Below are 27,633 nucleotides of genomic sequence, written 5' to 3'. Positions count from 1 at the left end.
ACCACCCTTGAGGTATTACCTATACGTCGAAAAAAGATTTGTTCAAATCGGTTCATAATTGGCGGAGTTATCGCGTAACAAACATAGAAAAAAAAAAAAAACATACGCGTCGAATTGAGAACCTCCTCCTTTTTTGAAGTCGGTTGAAAAGGTCTAAGCGGGCAATTTATGGTTCTAATTACGCCAGCAGATTATCAACATCCATGCTTACATTGTTTCGACCACGCTTTGTTCGTGTTTCAATAGAATCTCATCTTGTGTAGTAATAAAAATAAAGTTAAACCCTTCATGTAAGAATAATCCTAAGTTATTTAGGTACACAATATCAAAGGTATCAAAAATAGATATAAAATGTTTCACATTTAACCACAAACTATCGGTAAATTTTTATGTTTTAATAAAATTCTAAAGATTATTCCAAGAATAATTTCCTCGTTTACACATCGAATCTCTGTGAATTGGTTTCATGAAAGAGACTACACTTTTCACCTTTACATTGCGAGTGACTTGAATAGCAGCTGTACAAGCAACAAGTGCCACGGTCAGATCCGCAAATATGGGCATCCAAGCAATCCCGGACGTCCGGGCCGCCGGCGCTTCCGCACCGGACAGCGCCTCTTTCGCTGACGAAATCGATAATCGATACACCTTCGTCAATCGAGCGTGAAATCGTTTCAAACATTCGAGTCGACGACTCGATCGGCATTCCTGAACTGAACATCGGGCGAAAATCGCTTTGTCGCAAACTGCATAAGTTCGTTATGAAGGTTACCCACATAGTTCGAAGTTTTAGGTTCGGATCTTAATAATCGTGGACGCCTTTGTCAATAACCTCTACTTGCCAACATTTACTGTACAGGTATTATTATGGTATGACGTCTATTAAATTAAGCCTAATCAGGGTTATGACCTTAATAATTTAAAACAAACGCTACGACAGAAAAAGATTAAGCCCGCGTGGAGGTGACCTTTCCATATACCTACACATTCCAAAATTCTTGCGACCGATAAAAAACGTAATACCTGGGTAATTGGCAGGTTATAAGTTTAAATTTTCATTTTTATGCATGATTCCCTTACAATCCAGCCCCCCTAGACAAAACGCACTTTTTGATCGAATCGAAAATCGAATCTGTCAAAACTCCATACAAGAAAGGGGCTTTTCGACCACTTTTCGACTGGTTTGCGATTATAATTTGCACTTTGTCTAGACCCACAGGGATACCAATAAGAAATAAAAAATTAAAATTCATAAAATGTCATTGTAGCGTCCCAAAATAGTTTTGACTTGACAAAATGGTTTTCATGCAAAACATTTCTTATCTTGTTTAAATAAGAACTATCTGAAGAAAAATATCGTGATCCCAAAGATTTATTACGGTCTGCTGACCGTTCAACAAGAGGTCCCTTTAAGTATTACGCGCACTATACTTCATGAAAACGGATGACATAGTCTCGTCGACAATTTTCAGCAGATTTGTCGGGTGAAAAACGACCGTCATTTGTTGTGTCTACTAGCTATCACCCACTAAAATAACGAAAAATGATCGAGTACCCTCCATTTGCGAATGTGTTTTTAAATGGTTCTGCTGATAGACAGATGGAATAGAAAGGATTTAACTAACGTCAACAGCAACTGACGAAGTGAACTACGAAATTGGCTTATGAAATTCATCATCATAAAATGCAAAAACTCTACGATTATTTAAAAATACTGAAATAAAACTCTTTAACAAAATCTACTTAAAAATAAAGGCAAGTCTGTGAGGTAAAGAGGATTATCATATTTTTGGGGATTGGCAACGTAAAATAAGGAAGTAGGTAGGTATTTTTGTATTTTACGCTAGATTTGAGCTTCGAGTAAACTTTTCATTAGGTGTTCCCATAATCCATCACGAGAGATTAAGAAAATATACATAATGGCTGAACACAAAATAGCAGAAAACTGTTGAGGTTTAAAAGGATTGATCGATGAGTTATGTATAAAGGAGTCGTTCAGCTGTGTTGTGGGTATTAAAATGAGTTTGTTCAGGACTATCCCTTATTCGTTGTTTTCCCTTCATCATAACACGCTTTGTATTTAAATTAGTGAGTGTATAAATCTTTTAAACTCAATTTCATAAAATATGTTTAACCACAGTATTATTTTTAATATAAGCAAATAGGTTTTCTAAGTTTCACAAAGTTTAAGATTCAAAATAATTTGTTATTATTCATTTAGCAACGACTTAAGTTTTGAGTGTATGTGTATTCATACCTTAGTGTTAATTATTTCTATCGTCATAATTATGTCTGGGACCTTTAGCTGAATCGTTCAAACTTAAGTACACGCGTGGACAAATTAATAAAGTTGAGTTATGTTTAGGTCGATATCGTAGAGCACATTCTTGATGTCAACTCCTCATGTGCGATTTCATCGCGAGTTTTTAATACGCTGCTTCAAACTTACGGTATGTTCAGAAACTATATTTAAGCTACCTATTTTCATTTCGTCTGGAGAAAGAAATGTCTGGAATTTCACCGTATTGTATTTTGAAAAAGAGATCTCCAAATTCACTAAAACACGTCTCAGATTCTATAAGTATTTCAATAAAAAAGTTTACCGTACCTAAACAAAAAACATAGGCACTTAATTAAAAGCACAATTCCGAAGTCGTAGAGACTTTAATCCAGCGTAACCATCCACGCTTACACCACAATGGCCTGCTTAGGGTTACCCCTCAGATCATAGAAAGAGAAGGTTACCCCTACATGGAGCATTGTTTTTTGTTTTTGTACAGCTCATGTCATGAATGGAATGGATGAAGTGATCCATTTGTTTGTCCCTTGAATAATAAAAGAAAAATACCTACTTGTAAACACGTTTAGTGATTAAGAAATTAAACCTTTTTTTGGTGTTGCAAGCTTTTACAGGTCCCAGTATAATTTTAACCTTACCACTGCTTTGAAAAAAAAATGCGAGCAAGTGCTGAAAAATGTGGAAGAATATCAGAGCTTATAGGTATCTATCTAATAATGTAATAATGTACGTAGGTTTCAGAAATGTTAGAAAATGTAGGTATGCTGGTCGCAAAATGGATGCTCAAAATAGTGTCCAGCAAATTGCATTTTTTTAGAAAACATTTCTTCTCCCACTCAGTCCTACGCAGCAAAAATGACTTTAGCTAGCCACTAATAGTTGAAAGGTCGTCTGTCCTTTTAGATGTCGTATTATCGCATGTAATCCTTTAAAAGTAGTATAGCCAGTATCTATTTTATTTATTAGTTCTACTCTACTTTTTGGAACTTAACTTTATGGAAAGAAACGAGCGGATTTACAGTTGGAAATACGATCCATCTGATATGGGTTGTAATTCTAGGTACTCAATAGTTTATTACCACAAGTTTCCATTTCGTAAGCTCACGTCCGTTTGGACTAAAGCCCACCACTGGACCAGTATACTGCCGTGCTAGCGATATCAGCAGTAACTCCAATTCTTGCTATTATAACGCCTGTCAGCTCACCTGAAAGAGTTTATTAACCTGATTCTCGATCTATGTAGGTATACTCAGTTTTGCCAAATTGGACTTACTCCTGATATCGCTAGCACGGCAGCATAGGTTTTATGTTTCAAAGTAAGAATGAATAAACTGAAATCTCCTGCAGGAATTGCCTTAAAAATATTTTTCACATCGACATTTTCAATCCCTAGCATCAATAGGTACAGCGCGAGTGAACCCTATTGTTCTTACTCTCACGGCTCTTGTTCTTTATTGTTACATCCCCACATTTCTTTTGATAGCGTGATTTTTGGAGATTTTATCGCAGGTTCAAATGTAGTTAGGTCCGCAATCTCAATGATTTCAAATAGGAGTTACATAAGTAACCAGGAGTTATACCTCTACCTGTAGGAGTGAATGTTACTGGTTAATGCTGATGACCTTTATTCTATTTATACTACAGTATTTATAAAACTACCAAAATACAATACAAATAACACATCTAGTCCGTTACTCAGTTAATTGGCGTTGTCCGAGTGTTTATCGCTGACTGGAGAGAGCAGGTGGACAACCATAAATAGATTTTGTTTGAGTGAGGATCCTAAGCCTTTGTAAACAGTATCCTGTGGGCGTACTCTAGGACGTGATTTCTCTAATGTCGGCACCATCTGTTGCTTTTTTCGTTACTTAGACATACTTAGATATACAAAGACATAAGTGTAGATGTTCACCGTGTAGCTCTACTCAATAATGAGGCACCCTACCCCGGCTAATGATTTCGTAATTTTGGTCTTTGGTTTTTTCACTCGCTCTAACTGACGCTATACGAGTGCGTGTGAAAAAACTTGACGGAGTATCGCAAAAACGATTTTACTGAAAGTAGTAATAGTGTAGTGAGTTAAATGCTTCTAAATAAGGTAGGTAGGTACTATAAAATGAAGTAAGTGATTCAAAATGGAATTTAATTACAGTAAAAGTATAATAAAGTGATTCATATTACACATTCAAAATACTTGTAGCCTGAAATTACTCACTTCTCTCATTGGCGCTTTCAGACACCTTTATTAAAGCAAATTGCAAACACTTATCTGAGCAAAAGTATTTTTACTTATCATGATTGCGTCGCATGTAATAATTAATCACTAATCTAATTATTCACTCTCTTGCATGAAAATAACCTAATTTACTAATTGTAATTTAGCCGTCAACAACAGGTGCATCTAATTGGATTATGTTTGCTACATTGTCCTTTATCATAAAATATAAGTAAGTACTTACTCATTTGAATTTGTGAAGTAATGAGTTCACGCAGATTATTTAAATTATCTCCACGAAATGCTACATCTACTTAAATTTACTTTATTATTTATGTACGAAATTTTGCATTTTAAAGGATAAGCACCTTTAAGGGAAACAGACAGAAACATTCAAACACAAAAGAAAGGGTTTTGGGAGGATTTGTCGGGCCGTTCTATTAAACCAAAAACAAGGTAGTAAGAGCTACGAGTAGAAGTGCTATAACGTTTTACTTGAATATAACAGTATAGACACAATTTCGAGTTTAATTTTCTTCTTGTTAAAGTTGAAAGGTGCTTTTCAAAAGGCAAGTTGGACACGAATAGTCGATGGCAAAAGGTTTCCCAATAAAACGCTGCAAACAAGGGGCAGAATGTCACGCCGCTTTGTGTGAACGATTTCGATAGCTTCTGCTCGGACACGTGAGTTCGCGTTAAAAGGATCTCGTATTTTCAACAGGTGAGGTAGATCTTACCCCAGATGGGTGACGTACTTATTACGTGGATTTCGGTTGAATAATTTAATGGTCAGTAAACGTAGATGTAACAAGCACATGGGATAGTAAAAGGCTAGTTCCTGCCCGCAATTTAGCACGCGTGGGGTCAATTTATACCCTAAGTAGGTATCAGTTAGACGCATCTCATAATCAATAATGGTTGTAAAATCTTACTACTATTCTATCGTCTCTCATTAAAAAATAGTCTTACCAAAACTTACATAACTTGAGAAATAAGACGTGGTAATTGACAAACATTACATTCCCTATTTCACCCTATTAAAATTTTCACCCTTTTAAGAAAATGTAACCATTCCGTAAATATGAAGGACATTCAATGTGTTTTCTCTACATAATATCTAAGTCACTAAAAATGGTTTAGGCTTGAAAAAGTAACAAACATACAGAAATACCTACTACCGCTTAGCGAGTGCGTTTACCTTTTAGGCCTGTCTGTGCTAAAGCTTAGCTTAGCGGACTCGTTGGCCTTTTTCGAGATGCCTAAATATAGAGTTAAGTTGTCTATGCCAGGGTACATCCACGTGACGTCACGGTAATCCCCCACGCGACGATTATCTGACGTGCATCTAAAAGCCGACAAGTGCGAACTCACCGGTGAAACGGCGACACTATTGCGTAATTAAAATAAATATCCCTGTGGTTGAGAAATATTTTTATGAAATTCTTTTCCACAAAAACATCAAGTTTTTTACAAATTTAAATACCTAGCAATTAGAAAGTAAAATTACCAAATTAATTGTACGACCTTTAAATAATTATCGAAATATGTAGGTAGATGAAAAAAAATTAAGATAAGTTTTAAAATCTTATTTCAGTTCTGCTAATGAAAAAACTACGACGCTATTATTTTTGCTTTCTTCATAAATATTAATGTAGCCTGATATTTTTATTTGAATGGATAGAAAGTACTTAGTTTATTGATACCTTCTTTAGAGTGAGACCTTCATCCATCACAGTAAGGTATCATAGTTTTTTGAACTCATTTTTTTATTTGATTCCAACCCATTCCCTTCTGCAGATGCCCTGTAATTACATTGTACCCAATTGGATTCCAGATGACTTCTCCCACGGTACAATGTGAATTGAACTGTAAATGTTTTGAAAGCAACGCAACAAGAACCATTTGATTTAAAATAAAATTTTACAGTTCAATAGTCCACGCAATAACCATTTTTTTTTTGTTTTAAATAATGTGCCCCGTTTCTGGACAGTACAATGAATGTGCTAAATTACCTAAGAAAAGAGATATCATTGCTCTCTTCTTTTATTTCGACATTTAAAATATGATACTCTTGCGGCCTTGTGGTGTTAGAAAATGACGAGAACAAGGATGAATGACATTGTCCGTTTGTCCCGTCGATTTAATGATCTTCGGATTTTCCGGAACTTGATATTTGTTGGAAGGTTACCCTTACTTAGTAACCTTTGCAAGGGATGTAGGATGGATGACCTTAGATTGCACGCACCTACTTAAATGCTTTAGGCGTTTAGGACTTTTTATATGATTTAAGATGTTCTTTTGTTTTGTTTCTAATGTGACAGAGCTATTGTTAAATGCATTATGTTCCCTCTATCGCAAGTGCTATAATTTCTGTTTTATTATACTGTTTCTCATATTAGTAACTTAAAATAAATATTTTCCCTTCCAAAATGAAGGAACGATTAAGTTGTCGCATTCGCTGACTCGCGGTATTTATTGCGGTAATATTTTCCATTGAAAGGAAAATGAAAGCATGCCCTGAGTTTGACGTTTCTGTCGGAATGCCAATCGAGCGTGATTCGAATCGAATCTAGTTACCGTAAGGAGAATACCAGAAGTAGTCAATCAGTGTTGTGCATTCTACGGTCAAGTGCTTTTGTAAAGAATGAAACTTACCTACTACAGCAGAAAACAATTACTTAAACCAATTAAGAGTTTTTTTCAACTTGTTTGTTGTTCCAGAGGAATCTTTAAAGATCACAACTTTTTTTATAACACTCGCTATGTAATACAAGCAAAATCAACTATAGCTTAGAAGTGTGCCCTGATATGACCCAGGGTTCATCTGTACTAAGTTACTATACAATTTTGTAGTACTTAGGCAAAAGATTATCCGATGTTGATGCCTTCACGTGCTTAACAAAGTTAGAGTCTGACTACATGCAAACTTGCAGAAAATTTCCGAGGCACGATCAGAATAGAAAATGTGATTCCTGCATATTTATGAGGTACCTAACAAAAATGCACGCCCCGTGGGATGTCGGTCATAATCAGAGTCTGAGGCTCACATCGATCGTGGCTCAATGCGCGTTTTGAACATTCATAGCACCTCAAACAAGTGGGGCAAATGATGTAAGTATCCTGGGGAAGTAATCAAAGTTGCCTCCGTTTTTCTAAAGCATCGGCGGACTCACAACTGGAAAACTGCTTACGTTTGTAACTACTTAGTTGAAATATTAGTGTATCGTCGATCAAAAGTAAAAATCAGCATCGATTAATATCTTGGTTGGTTGGTTAGTTGGCACTGTGGAGCTTTAAAACAGATAAAATACTTCAGAATCCTACAAAACACTTTATGCAACTTCAACACTTGATAATGTAGTGTTATGATGATGTCCATTTGATGAAATTTCAAAGCTTAATCGTTTCACACTTTTTTTGTAACACCAGTCCTTATTGACAGCGTAACATTCGGTTTCGATTCGGGATCGTGATCAGTTTGCACCGGTCCTAAAAGAGGGTCTAATCCAGTTAGGAACAAATATATACTCGTAACATTAGGCCTCCTGTTTATAGGTAGTAGTTGTCCTGAGTGTAGTCCAAATCCTCCATTTGCCTCTGCTATTATTCGACAGGATGTGTTCCAGCTGTGGAGATTAAATAAATGAGCTGTTGTTATTATATTCTCAGATGTGGTGGGCGGTATGGTGCGCGGCGGTGGTTGCAGGCAGCGCAGGCGCAGCGGCCGCGCCAGCTCCCGACTCCCTCGGACCCCTCGACCTCGTACAGATTGACCCCCCCGCGCCTGATGACGTAAGTAGTGATCACATTCTTAGAAGTGTTTAAGACTGCTTTTCCATCATGCAGTGTGCGAAAAAAAAACAATAGGATCACTCCTTTTTCCTAGCCTCGCCTCAGAAGTTAGTTGCTTCAAGACAATCTTCCTAAGGATTACTCAGCTTTCACTGGTTGGGTTTTATTGGAGGCTTGGCCGTAGATCCTGAGATTTACAAGTTGCAGCTGTGCGAACGAGCGTTAATTAACTTAGCTGTCATCCAGGGGAACCAAATGACATTTCTACTAACATTGTGGACGGGAAATGCATTCCTAGAATCCATCGTTAATTACAAAACATCGTCGGCACTCGACTACCGAGAAGGAATCTACAGGAAGTCATCCCTTAAAGTTAATCCCTTTTAGACGACATTCAATATTCAAGTCCCATTTGATCCGATTTCTCAGGTCCGATTTGAATAAATCGTGTACATCGTAATTCGTAATTTTATTGAAAACAAAACACGTCTTAGGTGCTAAGGACATAACTGGAGTAACTGAAAACTTTATTTCTGCAATTTGCAATGGTGCGTTTGCAAGGGTGTCATTGTGCGGTAGGTTTAATAATGCTCGTTAAGAATTTCAATGGAAAAGAAGAAATAAGGAAGGAAAGGACACGCTCATTGTCAGAGAGATGCGGGCCGTAATTTGCTCGTTCCGAGTGTCATGTTCTGCGTTAAGTATTCTCACGACATTTTTTAGTTTTAAATTACTTATGTAATGAAAAATATTGAAATATCCCACCACGATTTCTTTATAAAACCTAGGAAACTAGCAAAGTTAGATTTCCAAGAAATACAAAGAAAATATGGAATCATTTGCCGTAGATTATGTAAATATGAAGGCTATATTGTCTCACGTCCAAATTTTATGTGCTATGAACTTTCTTATTTACATTGTTAGCTAGGTTGTTTTATTTCTTGAACGCAGGGAAACGTAGTTTGTGGTAGTACCGACATACTTAGTTGGTAAAATATTTTTGAAATAGGTCCGTGTGTGTGCTCGGCAGGTAGAAAATTTTGCTGTAAAACATTTGTATACCCGAATGGCTACGGAGAAAATGTTAGTCTGTGTAAACTAGGCTTACCTACTACGAGCTGATCGTAATTAGAAAATCATAAACTGGAAAGAGGGAAAATTACGGTGTTCAGTCGTGTGTAAAAAAGGCGATTTAATTATTCGTATGCATCTATTTAGCAATAAATATTCGTCGTTCGGATTCGTTTCAGACAAATCTGGTGAAGGTCGTGGAAAACTCAGGGCCGGTCGCGTCGTTGTGAAAATCCTTGGCGGAGATTTTTGTCCAGCCGTGGACGATATGACAATAACTATTCACTTTAATTATTTTAACTTAACTATTTCACTAAGTTGGATTTCCTAGAACTTTTTTCTCACATTTTGTTTTTCCAACAGGATGGTGTCAGCTACGCCATGCCTCCCATAGGAGGCCGCTACGGCTCTGGAGCACCATGGCTGTACCTCCTAGCAGAGATGCCACGTGACTCACAGGTAACGAATGTCCAACTATTAGTACTAGATTACTTTATTTTTCACTTTGTAAATATTCAAGAGTGTAGAGAAAAAAGTATTACCTACTTAGTTTGACAAAATGCGTGTGTACTAAATTTTTTTATTAATACTACACGTAAGTAACTAGGTAGTACTCGTCATAGCAACCATGCATTAAAAAAAATGCATTGAGTATTTTTTCCTTAGAGAGTAAATTCATCTAATAGCGATAACAATAAATTTGATTTCCCAAAGGCTCCACAGGTAGACAAAATCCTTTCATTTTTAGTTTACTTTGGTATTTATTTACACTTTGGCAATAAAACATTTGTTACATTTTTATGAAAAGGTTACATCTGTTTATAAAAGCGGCATCTTTTAGTTATTTACCCAGGGTTTAATGCCTTTCTACGGTAACCATATTTCTTTGATGGTGTAACTGAAGCTTTTTAATGGAACCTATTCATTAAGAATCTGGATTTTAAATATTATATCCTCAAAAGCTTCTTTCGGAGCGCCTATTCATTCAGCAATATTAATGACAGCCTCATTCTTTTATTACTGAAAATCTAATTATATCCAGTTAGGTGCTAATTAGGTTCTCGATTCGAATTAAAATAATATTATTTAATGGCATACAAATTAGATGGTACCTACTACCACTCCTCAAGAGATCAACTTTGAGGGAAGTTTTGTTCTTTAATCGCTTTAGATTCTGTTGACCTTTTGAGGGGTTAAAAACTCTTTGTAATTAGTCGAACAAATTACTATGTCAACTGGAGACGGCACCTCTGAAAGTACTGTGGCTTTCTTAGAAAATAAAATTCCCCTGCTGAAGATAATGTTTGTCACTCAAATTACCTACCTATACAGGGTGTAGGCATAGATTGGTTAAAGCTTTTTCCGAATTCGTTCAAAGGACTAATGAGATCCAAGCATTTACCTGGAAAATGAACGCCGAACGTTTTTTATTAATTCCTCTTTGCTTTTAGGAAAACCCGATTTCGTAGTGCCAGATTGATTTTACTGAAATTGGAACTTAACTTAGTGATTTCTATCACTTTAAAATATTGAATTGCGTAAGCTTGCTTTGAATGCATTTCTTATTATTGTCTACGAAATTTCAAATCAACCACAAAGTTTTTCTACCTGTACTTTAACATCCTGTATATCTATTAATAAAGAATTTTACGCTTACTTTGTGCCAGAGAAATTGCACAAGTTTGTTGACGCTAAGTATAACGACACTTGATCTAGAAGCACTTAGTAAGATGAAACCTTAACAATTTAGTGTAAAAAGTAAAAGAGTAGAAGACTTGCTCGTTTATTTCTTCAGCTCCATCTCTGGCCAGAATTTTTCTACTAATGACGATGTTTAGGTATACTTTTTCGCCATTTTTAAGTTCTTCTGTGACGGTAACGAGCTGTTTTTTATGTATTTTATTTAACATACAAAATCTAAGTAAGATGTGTGCAAAGGTGGCAAGTAGCCAAGCGGTGCGCGCGCGCCGATCCTTCTCTGTGAACCCAGCGGCGGACTTGCTCCAACGCAACGCGTACATCAGTTATAGGGAGCAGCTGGCCAAAAACAACCGGAACTTTTTAGACCGAGTGGGAAAGAGAGGTGAGTGTGGCGAAGACGAACAGCGACGAACATTACCAAATAAGGATGTAGAAGATACTAAAACTCTTTACCTACTACCCTAAATCGTAACGTAAGTTAAAACTTAACTAAAATGTCTGAAAACTTTTGAAATGGTAGTACGTGTTCCTAGATTTTGCTGTTGACTGTGGATCTGTAGTTGGGTAGAAGTAGAAGCCTCCAAAGTAGAGTTTGCTACGGTACAGATCACTGTATCTATGCATGAAGGTAGTCTGTAGTCGTAGTGTTCATCTTCAACTTTTAAGATGAATAAAATAAGTTGTACGTTTCTAGATCCAGTGCAACTGCTCCGGCTGGCGAACTGAAGACCATCGAAGCTGCTATTAAGTATTACATTGAAATGTCGATATTAGCGTAAACGCTTCCAAATACCTCTGTACAAAATATTGTTAATTTTATTTACACAAATGTTACATCATCCTTGAGCCATTGTTGCGATTGAAATAAAATCTCTTTAAAATATGCTTCAATCATTTCACCTTCAAAATTCTTAGGCTGAGTTGCACCATCCTACTTTGACTTTGACAAACGTCAAAAAACTGTCAAACTCCATACAAAAAGCACCGGTTATTGTTAAAGTTACGGGTAAAATATGATGGTTCAACTCAGCCCTAGTTATTAAATCTGTAACATTAATACTTAAAATTTCAAATAGAATTATGCAGAGCCAAAGAGTTAATCTATTCAATTTTACAAATTGCGGGAGATTAGTACATGAATTAATATAAATTGCTAACGGCAACGTCTAAGTTAGTATCTAAAGGCTATTCATGATATAGACCCAACTTCAACAATCCGAAAGTAACTTTAGTTAGTAGTTTCCAAATAAGTACCCGTGTTATGAACTCCAATTCGAGGGAATTGCGATAGCAATAGCCTATTATTTCACTTTTGCTCCAAACTGCGCTAGCTTTCTAGTATACAGGGTGTTAGGTAAATGGGTATATGAGCCGACACTAGCCCATGTTAACATGGGCATATACATGGTATGGTGAAGTCAGAAAATTGTATCTTAATTTTAATTATTTTAATTTTCATACAAATCGGATTTTATAAAATTTATTTTGTATGAAAATTAAAAAAAATTAAATGATGATATCAAATTTCTGACTTCACCATACCATTTATATGCCCATGTTAACATGGGCTAGTGTCGGCTCATATACCCATTTACCTAACACCTTGTATTGCAAATATGTCAAAAGCTAGTTTCAATCTGTCGTTTTTAGTTCAACTTCTTCCATCACGCCACCGTTTAATATCCGGGGACTTGAAAAGGCAGTTCGTAACTGCTATGGATGTATGTTGCAACAAATATTTATGAAATATTGTTGTATTTACGTTGGGCAACGTTACAAGCTTTGTATTTTAACAGGGTTATTGACAATGAAAGCTCTGCTATCGAAATTTAAAGAATCAACCTCTGAAAAACATACTGAAAAAACTATGAACCATCTTAGGGTGGATTCGACCAAAGAAGAGTAAATATTAATCTCAGAATAAATCGTCAGTTTTGACATATTTCCCATAATGAAATTGTCAATGTGCCAGTTATATAAGGAGTTATTCTCGGATAAAAGTTTGGTCGAATCGGGCCTTAGTTAGTTAAATATTAGTTAGTTACTATGAAGAATGATTAATTAAATCAATCAAGTCCATGTATGGTTCGAGACCATATCTTAGCCAGACTCCTAGTATTTTATACATATTAAAAGAGCGAGATTAATTTATCAGATAGTTTAAAAATTCTTCAATAGCAACGCTTTAACGTTCTTTTTCAGTCTTATTTCTCTTTCTTTTTTTTACAAAATTTGACTGTCGAATGGCTAATCCAACCTTGGGGCGAAGGCGAGCGGTCGGGTGAAGAGGCGTATGCCGTCCCTGTCGATCGACCTGCCGATGTCGGTGCTGCGTCAGAAACTGAGCCTGGAGAAGGAGCGGAAGGTGCAAGCGCTGCGGGCGGCCGTCAACAGGAACTTCTTGAACGACATCGGCAAGCGAGGTTGGTTGACAGGAGAAACAGCACCTTGTTTAGTTGTAATAGACGCGATATTGTCAAATATAGTTCACGTAATTGGCTGATAGGATTGATATTTGGTATTCTGATGTGCGACTCTACAAGTCTCCGTCGTCGTCGAGTCGACTATACGAGTGTTGACTGTCCTATCGGCCACAGTGTTTTAACTATCAAATGGTGATTCTTTGCGATAAAACGAGATGACAGGCATTGGATAGTTAACACCGTTGCCGATAGTACAAGCATAAATAACAAATTCAAAAACTGTACATTTGTTTGCTTAACGAACATTTAATTGGAGCACTATCCTTAGACATAAGATTTATTGACTTATTATTTCTGCATTACTCTTAATATTTTTTGGTAGAAAATGTCGTGGTGAGGCAACTAAGCCCGTCATTGTATTTCCTTTCGTAATATAATCCTTATAAGAATTTATAAATTAAACCTCCCAGAATCGGTATTATTTTCTACTATACTGATGATCTATCCGTGCTGAACATTGCTGAATGATGATGATGATACCCAATTTCTCAATAATCCACCATACATAATGCATGCTGCACTGAGCAATCTATGTATCATTTCGAAGCATCAGATTGTTATAGCATGATGAATTTTATCCATTTTAGGTTGATGAAAAATGAAATTTATTTGATAGTACCTAATGCATGGTTTTCATTTTTCCAGGTTTCCAGTGGGCGCCCTCCGAAAACGCAAGATATTTTTAAGCATGTCTAGTGCGATCGCTTTTCTTTGATTGGTTTGAACTGATTTAAATTATACCTACCTGCCTAGAAATTTGTGACAATTGTGACTCACTACATTGTAGATTTCAAAGATATTAATATTTAATTAACATTTCTCAAGTGTAGATAGATAAATAATGTACTTATTGTAGAAAAAGTTTCATGAGATCTCAAAGTCTATTTATAATATTATAGGATGTCATAAAATATACCAATATGTAGAGTAGTGAAAACTTAATGCAAAAGTCTTCAATATAAATAAAAAATATGTATTTTAGAAGGAAAACTTTGAAACATGTCTAAATTTTAATTTTAAGTAGAGTTTAAATTATTTATTTGTATGTTTTACTGTAATATGTAAAGTACACAACATAGTTTATACGTGTCGTAAAAATTATTAAAATGCAATAAACGTTGTTGGAAAATTTTGCCTTTCATTTTATGATCCTTTCAAAGTAAATTTTGGCTTTTGTTTGCACATGTTACGAACATTCCTGAACAGTGCAGCTTTTATTACTCGTAAATATTTTTCAGTGAAGTTAGTAGATAAAGTGTTTTAGTCAATCTATGAGAATGATGTGAACAGGGACACATAGAGTACAAAGGGAAATATCAATATTAATTATAGAGAAAAATCAAATAAAACCAAGAGAAATACTATAATTACGTTTTATTATCGAACAAATGACACTAATGAATCACTTAACAAGGCCAATAGAACAGATCAGAACCAAGTAAAAAGTCTAGGTAAAATCAAAGTAGCACATAACATAACATAAATAATCTGGGAAGTTGGTAACTTAACTACAGAATATACAGTGTGTACGGGCATGTAGTGATCAAACTTTAAGGGCGTGATCTATGGACAATTTTATCGATGAAAATAAGGGTCTTGACCCATTTCTGAAAAAAATACAAGGCTTTAAGTTTTTAATTTTTAGTTTTCTAAATTTACTAATACTAATAAATTTACATTCGTTTTGTTGAATAGCTCAAATACTAATAATACAATGCAAATAAAACATACTTTAACGACCTGGTTAAAAGAAGTGAAATGTTTTTTTCTACTTTAATCCATTCTTACTCCCTTAAAATGTATGAAACTTGTGTCTGTTCTACTTTACTAATAGATAATTTTATCAGCTATCGCATGACATAAAATATTTGCTCATTAGTGAAGGTGCCCACGCAATCACTTGTTTTTGAAGGAAGAGGTGAATTCTAAAAATTAAAAACTTAAGCCTTGTAATTTTTTGAGAAATGGGTCAAGCCCCAAATTTGAAGTATTTTCATCGATAAAATTGTCCATAGATCACGCCCTTAAAGTTTGATCACTACGTGCCCGGACACACTGTAAGTATACCTGGGTACTTAACATTAATTTTCAATATCTAAAACAAAAACACAGAATTCGAACACGAACATTCTAAACACTACACTTTCGAAACCACTTGCCACATACCTACAGTAAAGATAACCCACGCCAAAAAAACCTGAACAGTGACATAGATTTTAGTAGTCATAAATGCAACTAACTTTTTATACTATAGGTATTAGAAAATCTCATAGTTACTGGTACTAGTAACGTCTATATAAAAACAGGATTCCTAATTCATCTAACAAAGGTACCTACTACTCTGTGCCTGAAACTTTGAGATAAGTTTTCCACAATATCTTAGCAAACATACAATAATTATGCACTGTGTAAACTGTGTTTAGTTCGAAGTTCATAGAACACACATTAGGTATAGGTACATACGACCTCCTTTTTGAAAGAAATGGCTGTACAGATTTTGTTTGCTGTTTAAAAAACATTTTAAATATTAAGTACACTGCATGAATAAATGTAAATAAGAAAATAATATTTGAAATAGGCTCTATTTGTTTCTAATAATGATAAGTACCTACCTAAATACAAAGGAGTAAGTACTTATGTTTCGCAGTATGTACCTAGTTAGTTCTTTTGTTTACGATAGTCATTTATTTTTGTTATAAGCCTTTTTAATCATACAAGCTGTTACACGCGAACTATTACATATTTGTAGAGACCCGCCAATAATACACCAATAACGTCTCTTTGAATTTATTTTCCTTGCATGAAATGAGGATACGAATCTTTTTCTTTGCTATTCGTTGAATAGACAGTAACTACCTATATTGTCACGTTATTGCAGCTACCTATACTTATTTGTAGAAATATGAACAAAGGTATTGTTATAAAAGTCATCTTATGAACTCACCGAAATGTGGTATTGGGAACAAAGCTTTTGAAAATGATAATTGGTCACTATACATATTATGATCATCCAATTCGTAAGTCAACATGATTAATGTTTATGTTAGGCAGCGTTTCCGATGAAAGCTTCCAAATAACTTGAGTTTTTCAGACCTCCATAACAATCATTGTTAATTTCAATCAACAAAGACAAAACCCTAACGAATTATTTACTCGTACCTACATCTAATCGCAATTATCTTTTGATGAAAACTGCATTAAAATCCGTTGCATAGCGTATAGACAGATCTTACTTAATTTATAACTGTGTAGAGATTGAAGCGTCAGGAACAGTAGGTAGGTACTGCTGAAATAATGGTTACTCCATAAGTTGCATTTACTCGTGTGTAGCATTATCATAATTCACCAAATTGCCATCACTTCTTCGAATCCATTGACTGTGAAATCGTTCGTAATACAAAGAAAGAATGATACATATGTGTCATAGGCTGAGATAGACATTATTTCTTTCATTATATTCCATAATAAAAGTACCTACCTACTTATACTTAATCTGATGGATAATTAAGTATGGCGATAATTTTATTATCTAGTTTTAGACAAATAACAAACAATACTATTCAGCATTACTATTATACTCTTACAGGCAATTCGGAAGCAAAAGTTAAGCAGGTACACCTAACTTTAATAAATGTTAAAAACTACGAGTAGGTATAATATAAAAAACCTTTTGTATAAACATTCATTTTAATAGTCAATGGATGAGTTTTACAGGATACAAGATTTGTTTTCTTTTCAAATTGCTTACTCATATTTCACATATGTTATCCTTACGCACGCCACGTATTATAGACCTGTATTTTTATTAGGCCCAAAATACTGAAACGTAATACGGAATCGGCGATCCCTATTCCAGTATGATACAAATTGGGATGGAGCTTGTATTTGTAGAAGATGGGTATCACGGTCCTGTAAATCCTACCTGTATCTAATTACATTGTTTCGCTTACGGTTTTGCGAACCAAATGCGAAATGTAGTAATATTTCGAAATAACGACAAGTAGGTATAAATGTACCTAATATTATATTACTTGCTGTCCCTGTGAGGTCTTATTGAATTTATCCCATTTAATTAAGATGTGTAACGGGTTGTGTTTTGTTGAGTTTCTTGTGTCTCCTGGGACCATCATATGACGGCCACTAAGTATAGGTACATTATAATGGGGGAATACTCGTAATATCAAATTACTGACGTATCAGAAGTTCAGTGATTGCAGTTTTCTAAAGTCAGTGAAAAGGTTTTGAATAACTTTTAAGCGTTCTTCATAAAGTAATATACTTAAGGTATTATTTTCTAGGATAATAATTAAGGTATTAATTAACGAGGATAATAATAGAAATAGAGAATGTCATGGGCAGGGTTATTTAATTTTATCTCAAAGTAAGTATGGTGTTGTGTATAGTTAAATTAACGGTAAATTGCTGAGAGTAGGTACTCGTAGGTGTGTATGTTCAAAGCAATCAAAGCACACGCCGTAACAAACACAAATTCCGAAATGTTAATTCTAACTAATATTCTAATAATTAGTAACGTTCATTTGGAAATTCGTTATAATATAATATTTAGGATAATACTCGATGAGTAAAACGTCCTATTGTGTTTCGACATAGGCAAGTGTCTGAACAGAAAAAAAATAGTTTCATGCTACAAAAACTACGTAACCTAAGTAAACCTACAGTAAGTTTTAAAGTATATCGTGTCGTGGCTTTGCCATCAACTTATTCATATTATTATCACACACTGACAGCGTGATTAATAATCGGCTACTTGTGCCTATCTAAATAACTAAACAAAACTTAAAACAAAATGACCATTTTTTTTTGTCTACGTGGTTTTAATTAATGATTGCTTTGCCCAAAGTCCGCAGATAATAAAAGATAACCATGCTTTTTATGTGTATAATGGACTACTTATTATAACAAAATATCTACATGAATGAATAATTAAGTTTGTCTCTGTATGTGTCGTTAAAACGCACCGAACTTCGTGCGCTACAACAACGTTACTAACATTCATGTCATATACGTTAACCAATAATATGTGTACTTTAACGCAGATACACGATCGGTTATGATCGAAAAGTCAAGCAAATATAAAAGTAATATTTGATTACTTAACTTAATTCCTGTAAGTAATAAGTTTTAAAACGCCAAAATTTTAAAGTAACATTATTCACTCAGCGAATGGCGGAGCTTCGCGACGGTCACGTGCGGGCGAAGCGCAAGATGCCATCGCTGTCGATCAACAACCCCATGGAGGTGCTCCGCCAGAGACTTCTTCTGGAGGTGGCGCGCAAGCAGATGCGCGAGGCCAACCAAAGGCAGGCCGTCGCCAACAGGCTGTTCCTGCAGAACGTTGGGAAACGAGGTTTGTGGATGAATATTGGTACGAGCGAGCGAAGCGCAAGATGCGGTCGCTGTCGATCAACAATCCCATGAAAGGTGCTTCGCCAGAGACTTCTTCTGAAGGTAGCGCGCAAGCAGATGCTAGGCGGATAGGAAACGAGATTTTTTCAGTAATATTGGTGTGGTGAATGGTCATTGTTTTAAAGGTGTTCTTCGTTCCCTTACAAGCACAGTAGGTAATATAATAAATATCCCAAGGACTTACAGACAAACATATTGACAAAAGAAATTATACCATCGGAAAATACCGAACGAAAATAGATTTACAAACCTTTACAAACTCATTTCAGTTTAGATCTTTTGACTTTCTACGACTTCAGACCTTACTTGTTTAAGAATTACGGAAATTGAAAATATTCCACCGTGTTTCGATTAAATATTGCATATGACTTAATGGACGTTTCCCTTAAATATCCGAACGCAAGGATTACTTTTAATCCATGACCTAAATACATGGGTGACCTAAATTTGGCTTTCTCGGAACCAGATTATTTTGCATTGATCAATAAGTTGTTGTTATTTACGGACAATATTACACGATGAAATGATCTGACAGGGTTGCCGTTGCAGACCTTACTTAATTAGAAAACCAAATTGTTCAATAAATGGCAATGCCAGATTTTGTATGGAAGGTGGCGTCTTTTTTTTTTTCAAACCATGTTTTTTGGATACAAAATAGTAAAATAAACCAAACTTACTATGACATGTATACCTCTAAACTCAGTCTGAACTGAGTTACGAGCGTTAGAAGTTTGATGATTTACATACTAGATTTGCTTTTTGCGCGCAAGTTTTGTAAGAAATTGCAACAAAATATTGCGCTATTTTTTTATTGCGCTGATTCTACTCCACACTGATGTCTGGAGCCTTTAATGGATGGTATTGTTTGTTTATACATACAATGTCACTATTTTGTTGCAATTTCTTATCATCAAACTTCTAACGCTCGTAACTCAGTTCAGACTGAGTTTAGAGGTATACATGTCAAAGTAAGTTTGGTTTATTTTACTATTTTGTATCCAAAAAACATGGTTTGGTCGATGGCCGCGCGAAAAAAAATAGACGCCAATTTCCGGCATTGTCTTTTAGTTGCATAATCTTTTCTATTTATTCTTAGTTAGCTACTTGTAGAAAACATTTGGTCGGACAAGTGTTGAAAAATATAACCATGTCAGATTTTTTCCAGATGACAACCCTAGCTGAAATCATATTCTTTTTTATTTATTTAGGCCTTTTTCCTCCCCAAAATGTTGGTAAACAAATCGAACCCAGGGATTATAGGTACGCAAAGTTAAAAAAACAAAGAACTATTTATTTTAAACGAGATAGGATTAAGTTACATGATCCTCTAAGGAGGAGGCCTTTATTCTGCAGTGCAATCAAAATAAAGATTGGTTAAATTATGATATTTAATTTTATGATTCGGTCAAAGTTAGTTCTTCATCTTCATTTCAGCCACAGGACATCCACTGCTAAATTGGCTGGATGTCAGTGGCCTGTCTGAAACTTTTTTATTTCACTGATTTTTTTTATTTAAAATTTTTATCGTCATCATTATTTTTTTATTTAAATATCGCGTTTGTTTATAAGTATGTAGCTGGCACATGTTTTAAATAATAATATATGACGTTGTTTACAGGTTTTTGGGCGAAATCAGCTTCAGACCGTTACGACAATTAGAGGACGCAGCCTTTCGTTACCAGACATGTCCAGATCCAGTTATACTTCGTCCACAATACACGCTTGACCCTTCGTTAGACTAGTCAATAGAAACTTTCTTCGAAGATTCTCCTTCATATTACCTTTTGTTAAGAAACGCTGATACGCACTTCTTTGTAAGTATTTTGATATGACTGTTACTCTGAAAACAATATATTTTGTTTTTAACGTTGCAGAAGATTGACGTTTGATGATATATTAAATATTTTTAGTAAACCTTTAAATGTTGTGACCACTGCTGATTTAAACTGCACAACAATTTGACAGACGTATTTAAAGTTGTTTATCGAAAATAAAAATTCAGTTTGATCTTAACTTAATTCTAGCCCCTACAAGTATGCTTAATTGACTAACAACAGATAATGTAAAGGAAATCTTTCATGAAACGTTACGCTTTATTNGACGTGGAGAGGGTCATTAATTATACGTATATTTTCTACTTTGCCGAACTTTAGCGCGAGAACGGTTTGTCCAAAACATATGAATTTGGTCTTATTCAATGCAGGATTAAGTGACCTTTAACCGTCATGAAGATCACTTTTCGATAGGGTAAGTCCTTTACGCGGTATAACCGGAAAACCGAAAAAACGCCCCTTTCGGGGGCCCCCACCACATAAGCACAACTCTGTCGAAGTCGAAAACTTAGGAGAGTCTTAATGGGCAACCAATGAAGCCATTAAAGCAAAAAAATCTTTTGTAGGAATTATTTCCGATTTAATCAATTTTTGTGTTTAATTCTACTGGCCTAATACCTACCTAGTACTTTGATATGCGCGATACCTATAGGTACTTTAATTGGATCTCAATATTAATAAGGCATTATGCAGATTTCGAATCATGTAGGTAACTCAATAGTACCTTATTCATCAAATTACCGAGTACATTAACTAATTTAACTGATGTTTACTAATGCCTAGAATAATTTAATTAACGCTAAAATGTGGCGAACTTTTAACTGTGGTGCTTAATTTTATTTGAATATTAAAAATAGTTTGCATTTTTATGAAAAACGTTTAAGTTTTTAGCTAGATTATTAAATTGATTCGAATTTTGTAAGCATTTGTTGGTAAGAATTCGGAATGAATCGTAACAGATGTTTGAGTAATTATAGTTACGAAATCTTGCCTAATTATTAGCTTTATGTATTTGAATTTAAATATTATTTTGTATAAAGTTATTTGGTGTTTGTTATTCAGCTCAACAACCATCAACGTACGTTCTAGATTTTGTTTGTGCCAAAAGTAATATTTGAAATACAATAATATTTTTAGTAAAAATATTTATATAAACAGTTTAAGTTTAAGGATCTATTCGATTGTAGGTACTAACTTTTAATGTTAAATATCTTAGAGGTAGATAATATGCGTTAAATAATACCTATTGGCTACTTCTAGAGGTTTAGTTTCTACGTGTGTACAGTGTAGCTGTATAAATCTAACCTTATGTATTACTTTTGTTTCGTAGAACAATGTAATAATTCATACAATATAAATTACGTTCAATAAAAGTTAAATTATTTAGTCGTGTTTCATTCCATTTTACCTAGAACTTCTAACTCTTGGAAAATATTATATTGAGATAAAAATAATATTTCTTAATATGGGCTCTTATTGTCAGATTTCTTATTAAATCAGTTAAAAACATAAAATATAAATTATTCCATAGTATGAAATCGTTCGTATTACTCATCACAACACAGAATTATAGTCTATACAGTGTGTCCGGGCATGTAGTGATCAAACTTTAAGGGCCAAATCTAGGGACAATTTTATCAATAAAAATACTCCAAATTTGGGGCTTGACCCATTTATCTCAAAATTACAAAGATTTAAGTTTTTAATATTTAGTTTTCACCTCTTCCTTCAAAAACAAGTGAAAGCGTGGGTAGTTTAACATTAATAAGCAAATATTTTATATCATGCGATAGCCAATAAAATTATCTATTAGTAGAAGTAGAAAACAGACACAAGTTTCATACATTTTATGGGAGTAAGAATGGTTTTAATTAGAAAAATACATGACTTTTTTCACTTCTTTTTCAGTTATTTTCCAACACAAGAAAAACCAGGTCGTTAAGGTATGTTTTATTTGCATTGTATTATTAGTGTTTGAGCTATTCTACAAAATATGCTATGCTAGTCGCGTGCGCTATGGAAACCACGTACAGTTTAAAAATTATTATGTAAAGATGTTAAATATAGATTTGGCTTGCCTTGTGTAGTTAGGATTCGGTTAAATTATTTTGAGATACAGAGTACGGAACTAAATTACATAACCTGTTATGAAAATAATTTTGCCAAAATACGGTTCAACCTGCAATATTCGCCGGTATTAATTTAGCCCAGCGACGCTACATATACCTAGATAATGTATTAAATTGTTTTTGGAAACTACGTGGCGTTTAGGTATGTCTTTGATATCGTGTATGGATCTCGAGGCGTTGGAGGAATCCATAATTAAATTCGTATACCTAGCCACTTTGAGAGTAAACGCTTGTAACTCATGTTACGTACTTATGTGCGCTCGATTTTCAGGTGCTATTAGCAACAAAACATTTTGCTGAGTTTATTGTCGAAACTGTTATAATTAACGGTGATATGGGCTTCAAATTGATTCTCGGAAATTAAACCATTATGGGTGGTCTAAAAGATGTTAAAAACAACTGTAAGAAAATCTTACCTAGGATTAAGTAGGTACCTAAAAGGTTTCAGGGAGAATCCGACATTTGGGCGGAAGAAGGCCACTTAATGACCCAAGTACTTATATTTTGGAATATCCAATCAGTGGTTTAAAAATTATGGAATTAAATTACAGACACAGATAGTAAATATCATTACAAATTACAAACAAAAGCATCCCCCCATTATAAAATCTTAATAAAATAAGATAGGCATCAAATGAGCGTGTCAAGGTAAGTAACTAATAATCTTCCTTTATCTGTGAGATGTCATGTACTTATACCTACTTAAGTAAGTAAGATTTATAATATTTATGAGAAAATGGCAGGAAGGAAATTTTTTTAGAATAACCAAGACCAAATTCTATAGAAACGCAAACAAGCTGGTAAATATTAAGCTTCTAATTTTTATCAGGAGTTTATTATGTTTACATTCCAATACAATCTCATTTACAAATACTGTCGTCAATAACGAAGTGTGTTCTAAACTTCACAAGCTTTTAATAAGAACGAACGGAAAATGCCTGCGCTTACTGCTCGGTGGCCCATTTGATTATCTCTCCCTATGTACACATAACGCATTTTAAAGGTCAAGACAAATTACGACGCGGCTACGAGTGTTACGATCCTAAACGTAGTACCTAGGTACATATTATGATATTGATGCGTAGTATATCTTATCCCTTATGGCAATTTTAGGGTTAGATTGGATTTATTTTATTCTATTTTAATTGTATTTTAATTAATTTTGACATTATGTATTGTGTAATAATTTTATTTATTTATTTAATCTGACATTTATATTAATTCTAGTATGTGAAATGAAATTTTAGGGTTAAATTAGATTAATTTTATTTTAATTGAATTGCAGATTGTGTGAATTTTAATGTCTAATTTTCCTATACAATGTATTTTGTTTTTGGAATAAATAAATTGAAATTGAAATTGAAATTGAAATTGAATTAATAACTTTTGTACCTATTTACACTAATAAATAATAATTCTTCAAAACCAAATATCGAGTGATTATTAAAAACGTCGTCGCTTAATTAAAGCGGACCCAGTGTCAGTCCACTGGTCGGGCTATTTTTGTTCTACAAATTAAAGTGGTGTAAATAAAAAGCTCAATCAAACGTCGACCGCTGAGGGCAGCCTTTGATGGCATTAATTAGTTTTTTGGTATTCCGCTAGGGGACGCCTGGCCGCGAGACCACGTGCGACGCGTGAAATCCCTTGTAATGAATATGATTGTGTGGAAGACCACACTAGTAGAGTCCTCAAAGAAATATTTAAACAAGTGCCATTCAATAATAATAATAGCAACAGAAAAACTACAGAAATACTTATTTCGAACAAAAAAAAACTGTTAGGGTTGGTTTAACGGGCGGGGCGTTGATCGACTAGTTACCAAGAGAAAACGTGTATTTTGTTTATAATAATGGGTGACTTTATTGACATATTATTGCGTTCCCCCGTTGCGAAACCTATAGTTTACACGCCGCGTCTTTCGCGGCGTCGCCCGCCGCTTCATTTGCCGCGTCAGACGCGGCGTCGTTAGTCGCATGCGACGCCACAATTCAAACAAACGCTTGCAAAATAGCTTCTCCTTGAACGCTCTAAACTCTGCCGTATGTTTGTGTTTCTGGGGGCCCGCTTAGCGCACCGCGCCGCTTGACGCCCCACGTCTCCTTGAAGGAGGCCATGCAAGTTACATGCTTTTTCTGCAGTCAGATAAATATATGTATATTAACCTGTATCAGTAATTAGGAAGGAATGTGTTTGGGTTAACTGCCTTTTGTAGAAAGTGAGGTAGGCGGATCTAATTGATGTGTAACTACATAATTCATCATTCTCAATCCAGGTGTATCTTTAACGTAATGTAATTTTTCGTTTGACATTTTAAAGCTTATTATGATTGTTTGCAATAAAAATGCGACTAAAAATAACACATTCGCATGATACTTACCCAGTTTATTAAAATTTTTGTTGTCAGAAATATAAACATGTACAAAAGGAATGGAGTGATGTTTTTGTAGCATCTGCTTTGATGTTGCGAAACATATTAAATCTTGCGAGTTGATATTTGTCGAGATACGAACTTTCAGATAAAATTTAGTCGTAGATTTTGTGTACTTGCTCTTACCGAGAATACATGACATATTGCAACTTAATATTAAATAAAGAAAGCGTGTTTGTGACTTTGTAAAAGTATGGAATTGGAGGGTAATCTACGGATCTACTGGAAATTATTTCGTACGATATTTATTCGTAGCCTAACCTATGCTTACGCATAATTATTAGTTATTTCAATTTTCGCAGGCAACGCCATAGATAAAGTGCTAGTGTCAAAATAAAAAGATCAATGACAGACGGACAGAAATAGGTATACTTTTCAACTGGGTTGATTACGGCCAATCTAATAACGTAGGCACGGCTTTTCCAGATTTGCCCTACTTTTCCAAGTTTTCTCAACTGTAGAAATGCGTGGCTTATTTAAAATCAGTTTGATAAGAATGCACTTGCAAGAGTTCTTTCAGATGACCTAAAACAATTATTATTTATTCCCAAGGATTTTCGTTTCGCAATGAATTTGAAAAGGAGCTGGTTAGATATTTTCAGCAGGTATCGCGGCAACTTGGTTAAACACTAATCTAATGTTGGCTTGCTAAGCTTGCGGGTATGTAGATAGTGTTAGTTGTAACGATAACGATATTATAGTTTGGGCGGTAAATTAACGGTGCAGCGAGACCAAGCGGAGTCTGCCACAGGCGAGGAGCTACGAGTAGGTACTCTATGTAGTTGACGTTAAACGTTATAGCTAGCTAGGTAAGTATGTTAGAGATATTTCATTTTCAAAATAACTAGGTAGGTACCTAACTGACTTTGAACATTTTCATTATACTTAGGTAGTTGGTTGGACTTGAAAGCCAATATTTTTAATTTTACTTAATTTACCAATATTGAGAAAAGCCTAATATGAAATCGCATGCTACTCAAACCGAAAATTTTGAGGTCATTTTTTCAGGAACTTTTACAGAATTTTACTTTTTCATACGTGCACACAGCACACCCGTGTTTTTACATCAGTGCCAGCTACGGCAAATTGAACAAACTATGATCACTCAGGCTACAAGTAGGTACAGTTTTCATTTCTAGGTATTCTTTCTATAGTAGGTACTTCTGCATTTATTTACTCGTTATTGAAGCCATATCATTTTATCTAATCTGGCATGCACTTAAAAAATATTGACGTCTAGCTCTACGGGCGGGTAAGTTTCAGTGCAACAAAATTTGAACCCCAGGAGTTCTCCCGTCTCAGCTATAATTAACGGTGATTTAATTTGAAGGCGCCTCGAGGGCCACGTGATTTCATTACCCTTCGACACGTTTCGACACGACAACGAAAGAGCGTCTAGCCGCCGGCGACTTAACCGCCAAAATTTTCACATCGCGAATTTTCACCCTTCAAATATTTTTTAACAAATAATCACAGTAAGTGCCTCGCTTTGTAAAACTTTTCTCATTGAGTCTCTCGAGTTTCTATAGAAAAAACCTGCTAAAAGCGAGCTGTAACGGCGTGCAGAGGGGTAGGTACTTACATTTTCATCGCATCTTATAATGTATTTACCTCTAGATGTAGGTACCTACCTACTGTGGAGAAGGATTTATGTGGCAGGTAAGTAGATACATAAGTACTTATACTTTATGTTGATTTTCACCCGTAACAGCAAATGATATCATTAATTTTTAATATCAATACTCCGAGGACGAGGAACTAATAAGAACACCTATTTGGATATTCTGAAATATTTCTTTAAAATTTTCTTTTAAATTGTTACAGTACCCTAAAAACTTTACAGCAAGATTACCTCAGACGTTTTTGGATCTACTAAAATGATTCTCTATTTCGTTTTGCACCCTCCTCATTCAGAGAGCTTTGGTTTTCTTTGTCAGCTGACCCATATCATGCCAAATTAGCAGTGCAATCAAATCACTCTGTATTGTATGAAAGCAGGAAAACTTTCTTACCTAAATAAACCAACATATTCAAAATCACAAAGAAGAGCTACAAAATGATAAAATAAGCTAAAAACAGACAAGAAGAGTAAGTAGCCGACTGAAAAATGGTATAAGAAACATATTAAAGCTGATATTCGATAATTATCATTAACAGACAATATTGATCAAGCGACCAACTGTTTGCGAACGTTGCTTAGACTTTGTGTACGTAACGAAGTAAACAGACGCTGTTGTTAGGTAAACCCATTGA

The 27,633-nt window shown here is 34.8% G+C and overlaps 1 protein-coding gene across 5 annotated transcripts in view; it reads left to right on the top strand.

Moving 5' to 3' along the window:
• Positions 1-21,050, top strand: part of Dh44 (corticotropin-releasing diuretic hormone 44) — a 55,947-nt gene extending 34,897 nt beyond the window's left edge. The window contains exons 1-5 of one of the 5 annotated variants that reach the window (XM_028303713.1): positions 4,190-4,260; positions 8,184-8,306; positions 9,741-9,836; positions 18,743-18,929; positions 20,607-21,050. In XM_028303713.1, the coding sequence (XP_028159514.1) occupies positions 4,231-4,260; positions 8,184-8,306; positions 9,741-9,836; positions 18,743-18,929; positions 20,607-20,647 (477 nt within the window). In that variant the 5' untranslated portion in view covers positions 4,190-4,230 and the 3' untranslated portion in view covers positions 20,648-21,050. Of the gene's footprint in view, positions 1-4,189; positions 4,261-8,183; positions 8,307-9,740; positions 9,837-11,315; positions 11,461-11,772; positions 11,964-13,347; positions 13,502-14,206; positions 14,321-18,742; positions 18,930-20,606 lie in introns of those variants that run through there. The other 4 variants (XM_028303715.1, XM_028303716.1, XM_028303714.1 and 1 more) reach the window with 4 other exon arrangements.
• Positions 21,051-27,633: the final 6,583 nt, after the last annotated feature.

The sequence above is a fragment of the Ostrinia furnacalis genome, unplaced genomic scaffold (assembly GCF_004193835.3).
Source record: "Ostrinia furnacalis isolate ACB-3 unplaced genomic scaffold, ASM419383v2 OfSCF1268, whole genome shotgun sequence".
In the NCBI taxonomy this organism is placed as follows: Eukaryota; Metazoa; Arthropoda; class Insecta; order Lepidoptera; family Crambidae; genus Ostrinia; species Ostrinia furnacalis.
This window is presented reverse-complemented; position numbering and strand designations above follow the sequence as displayed.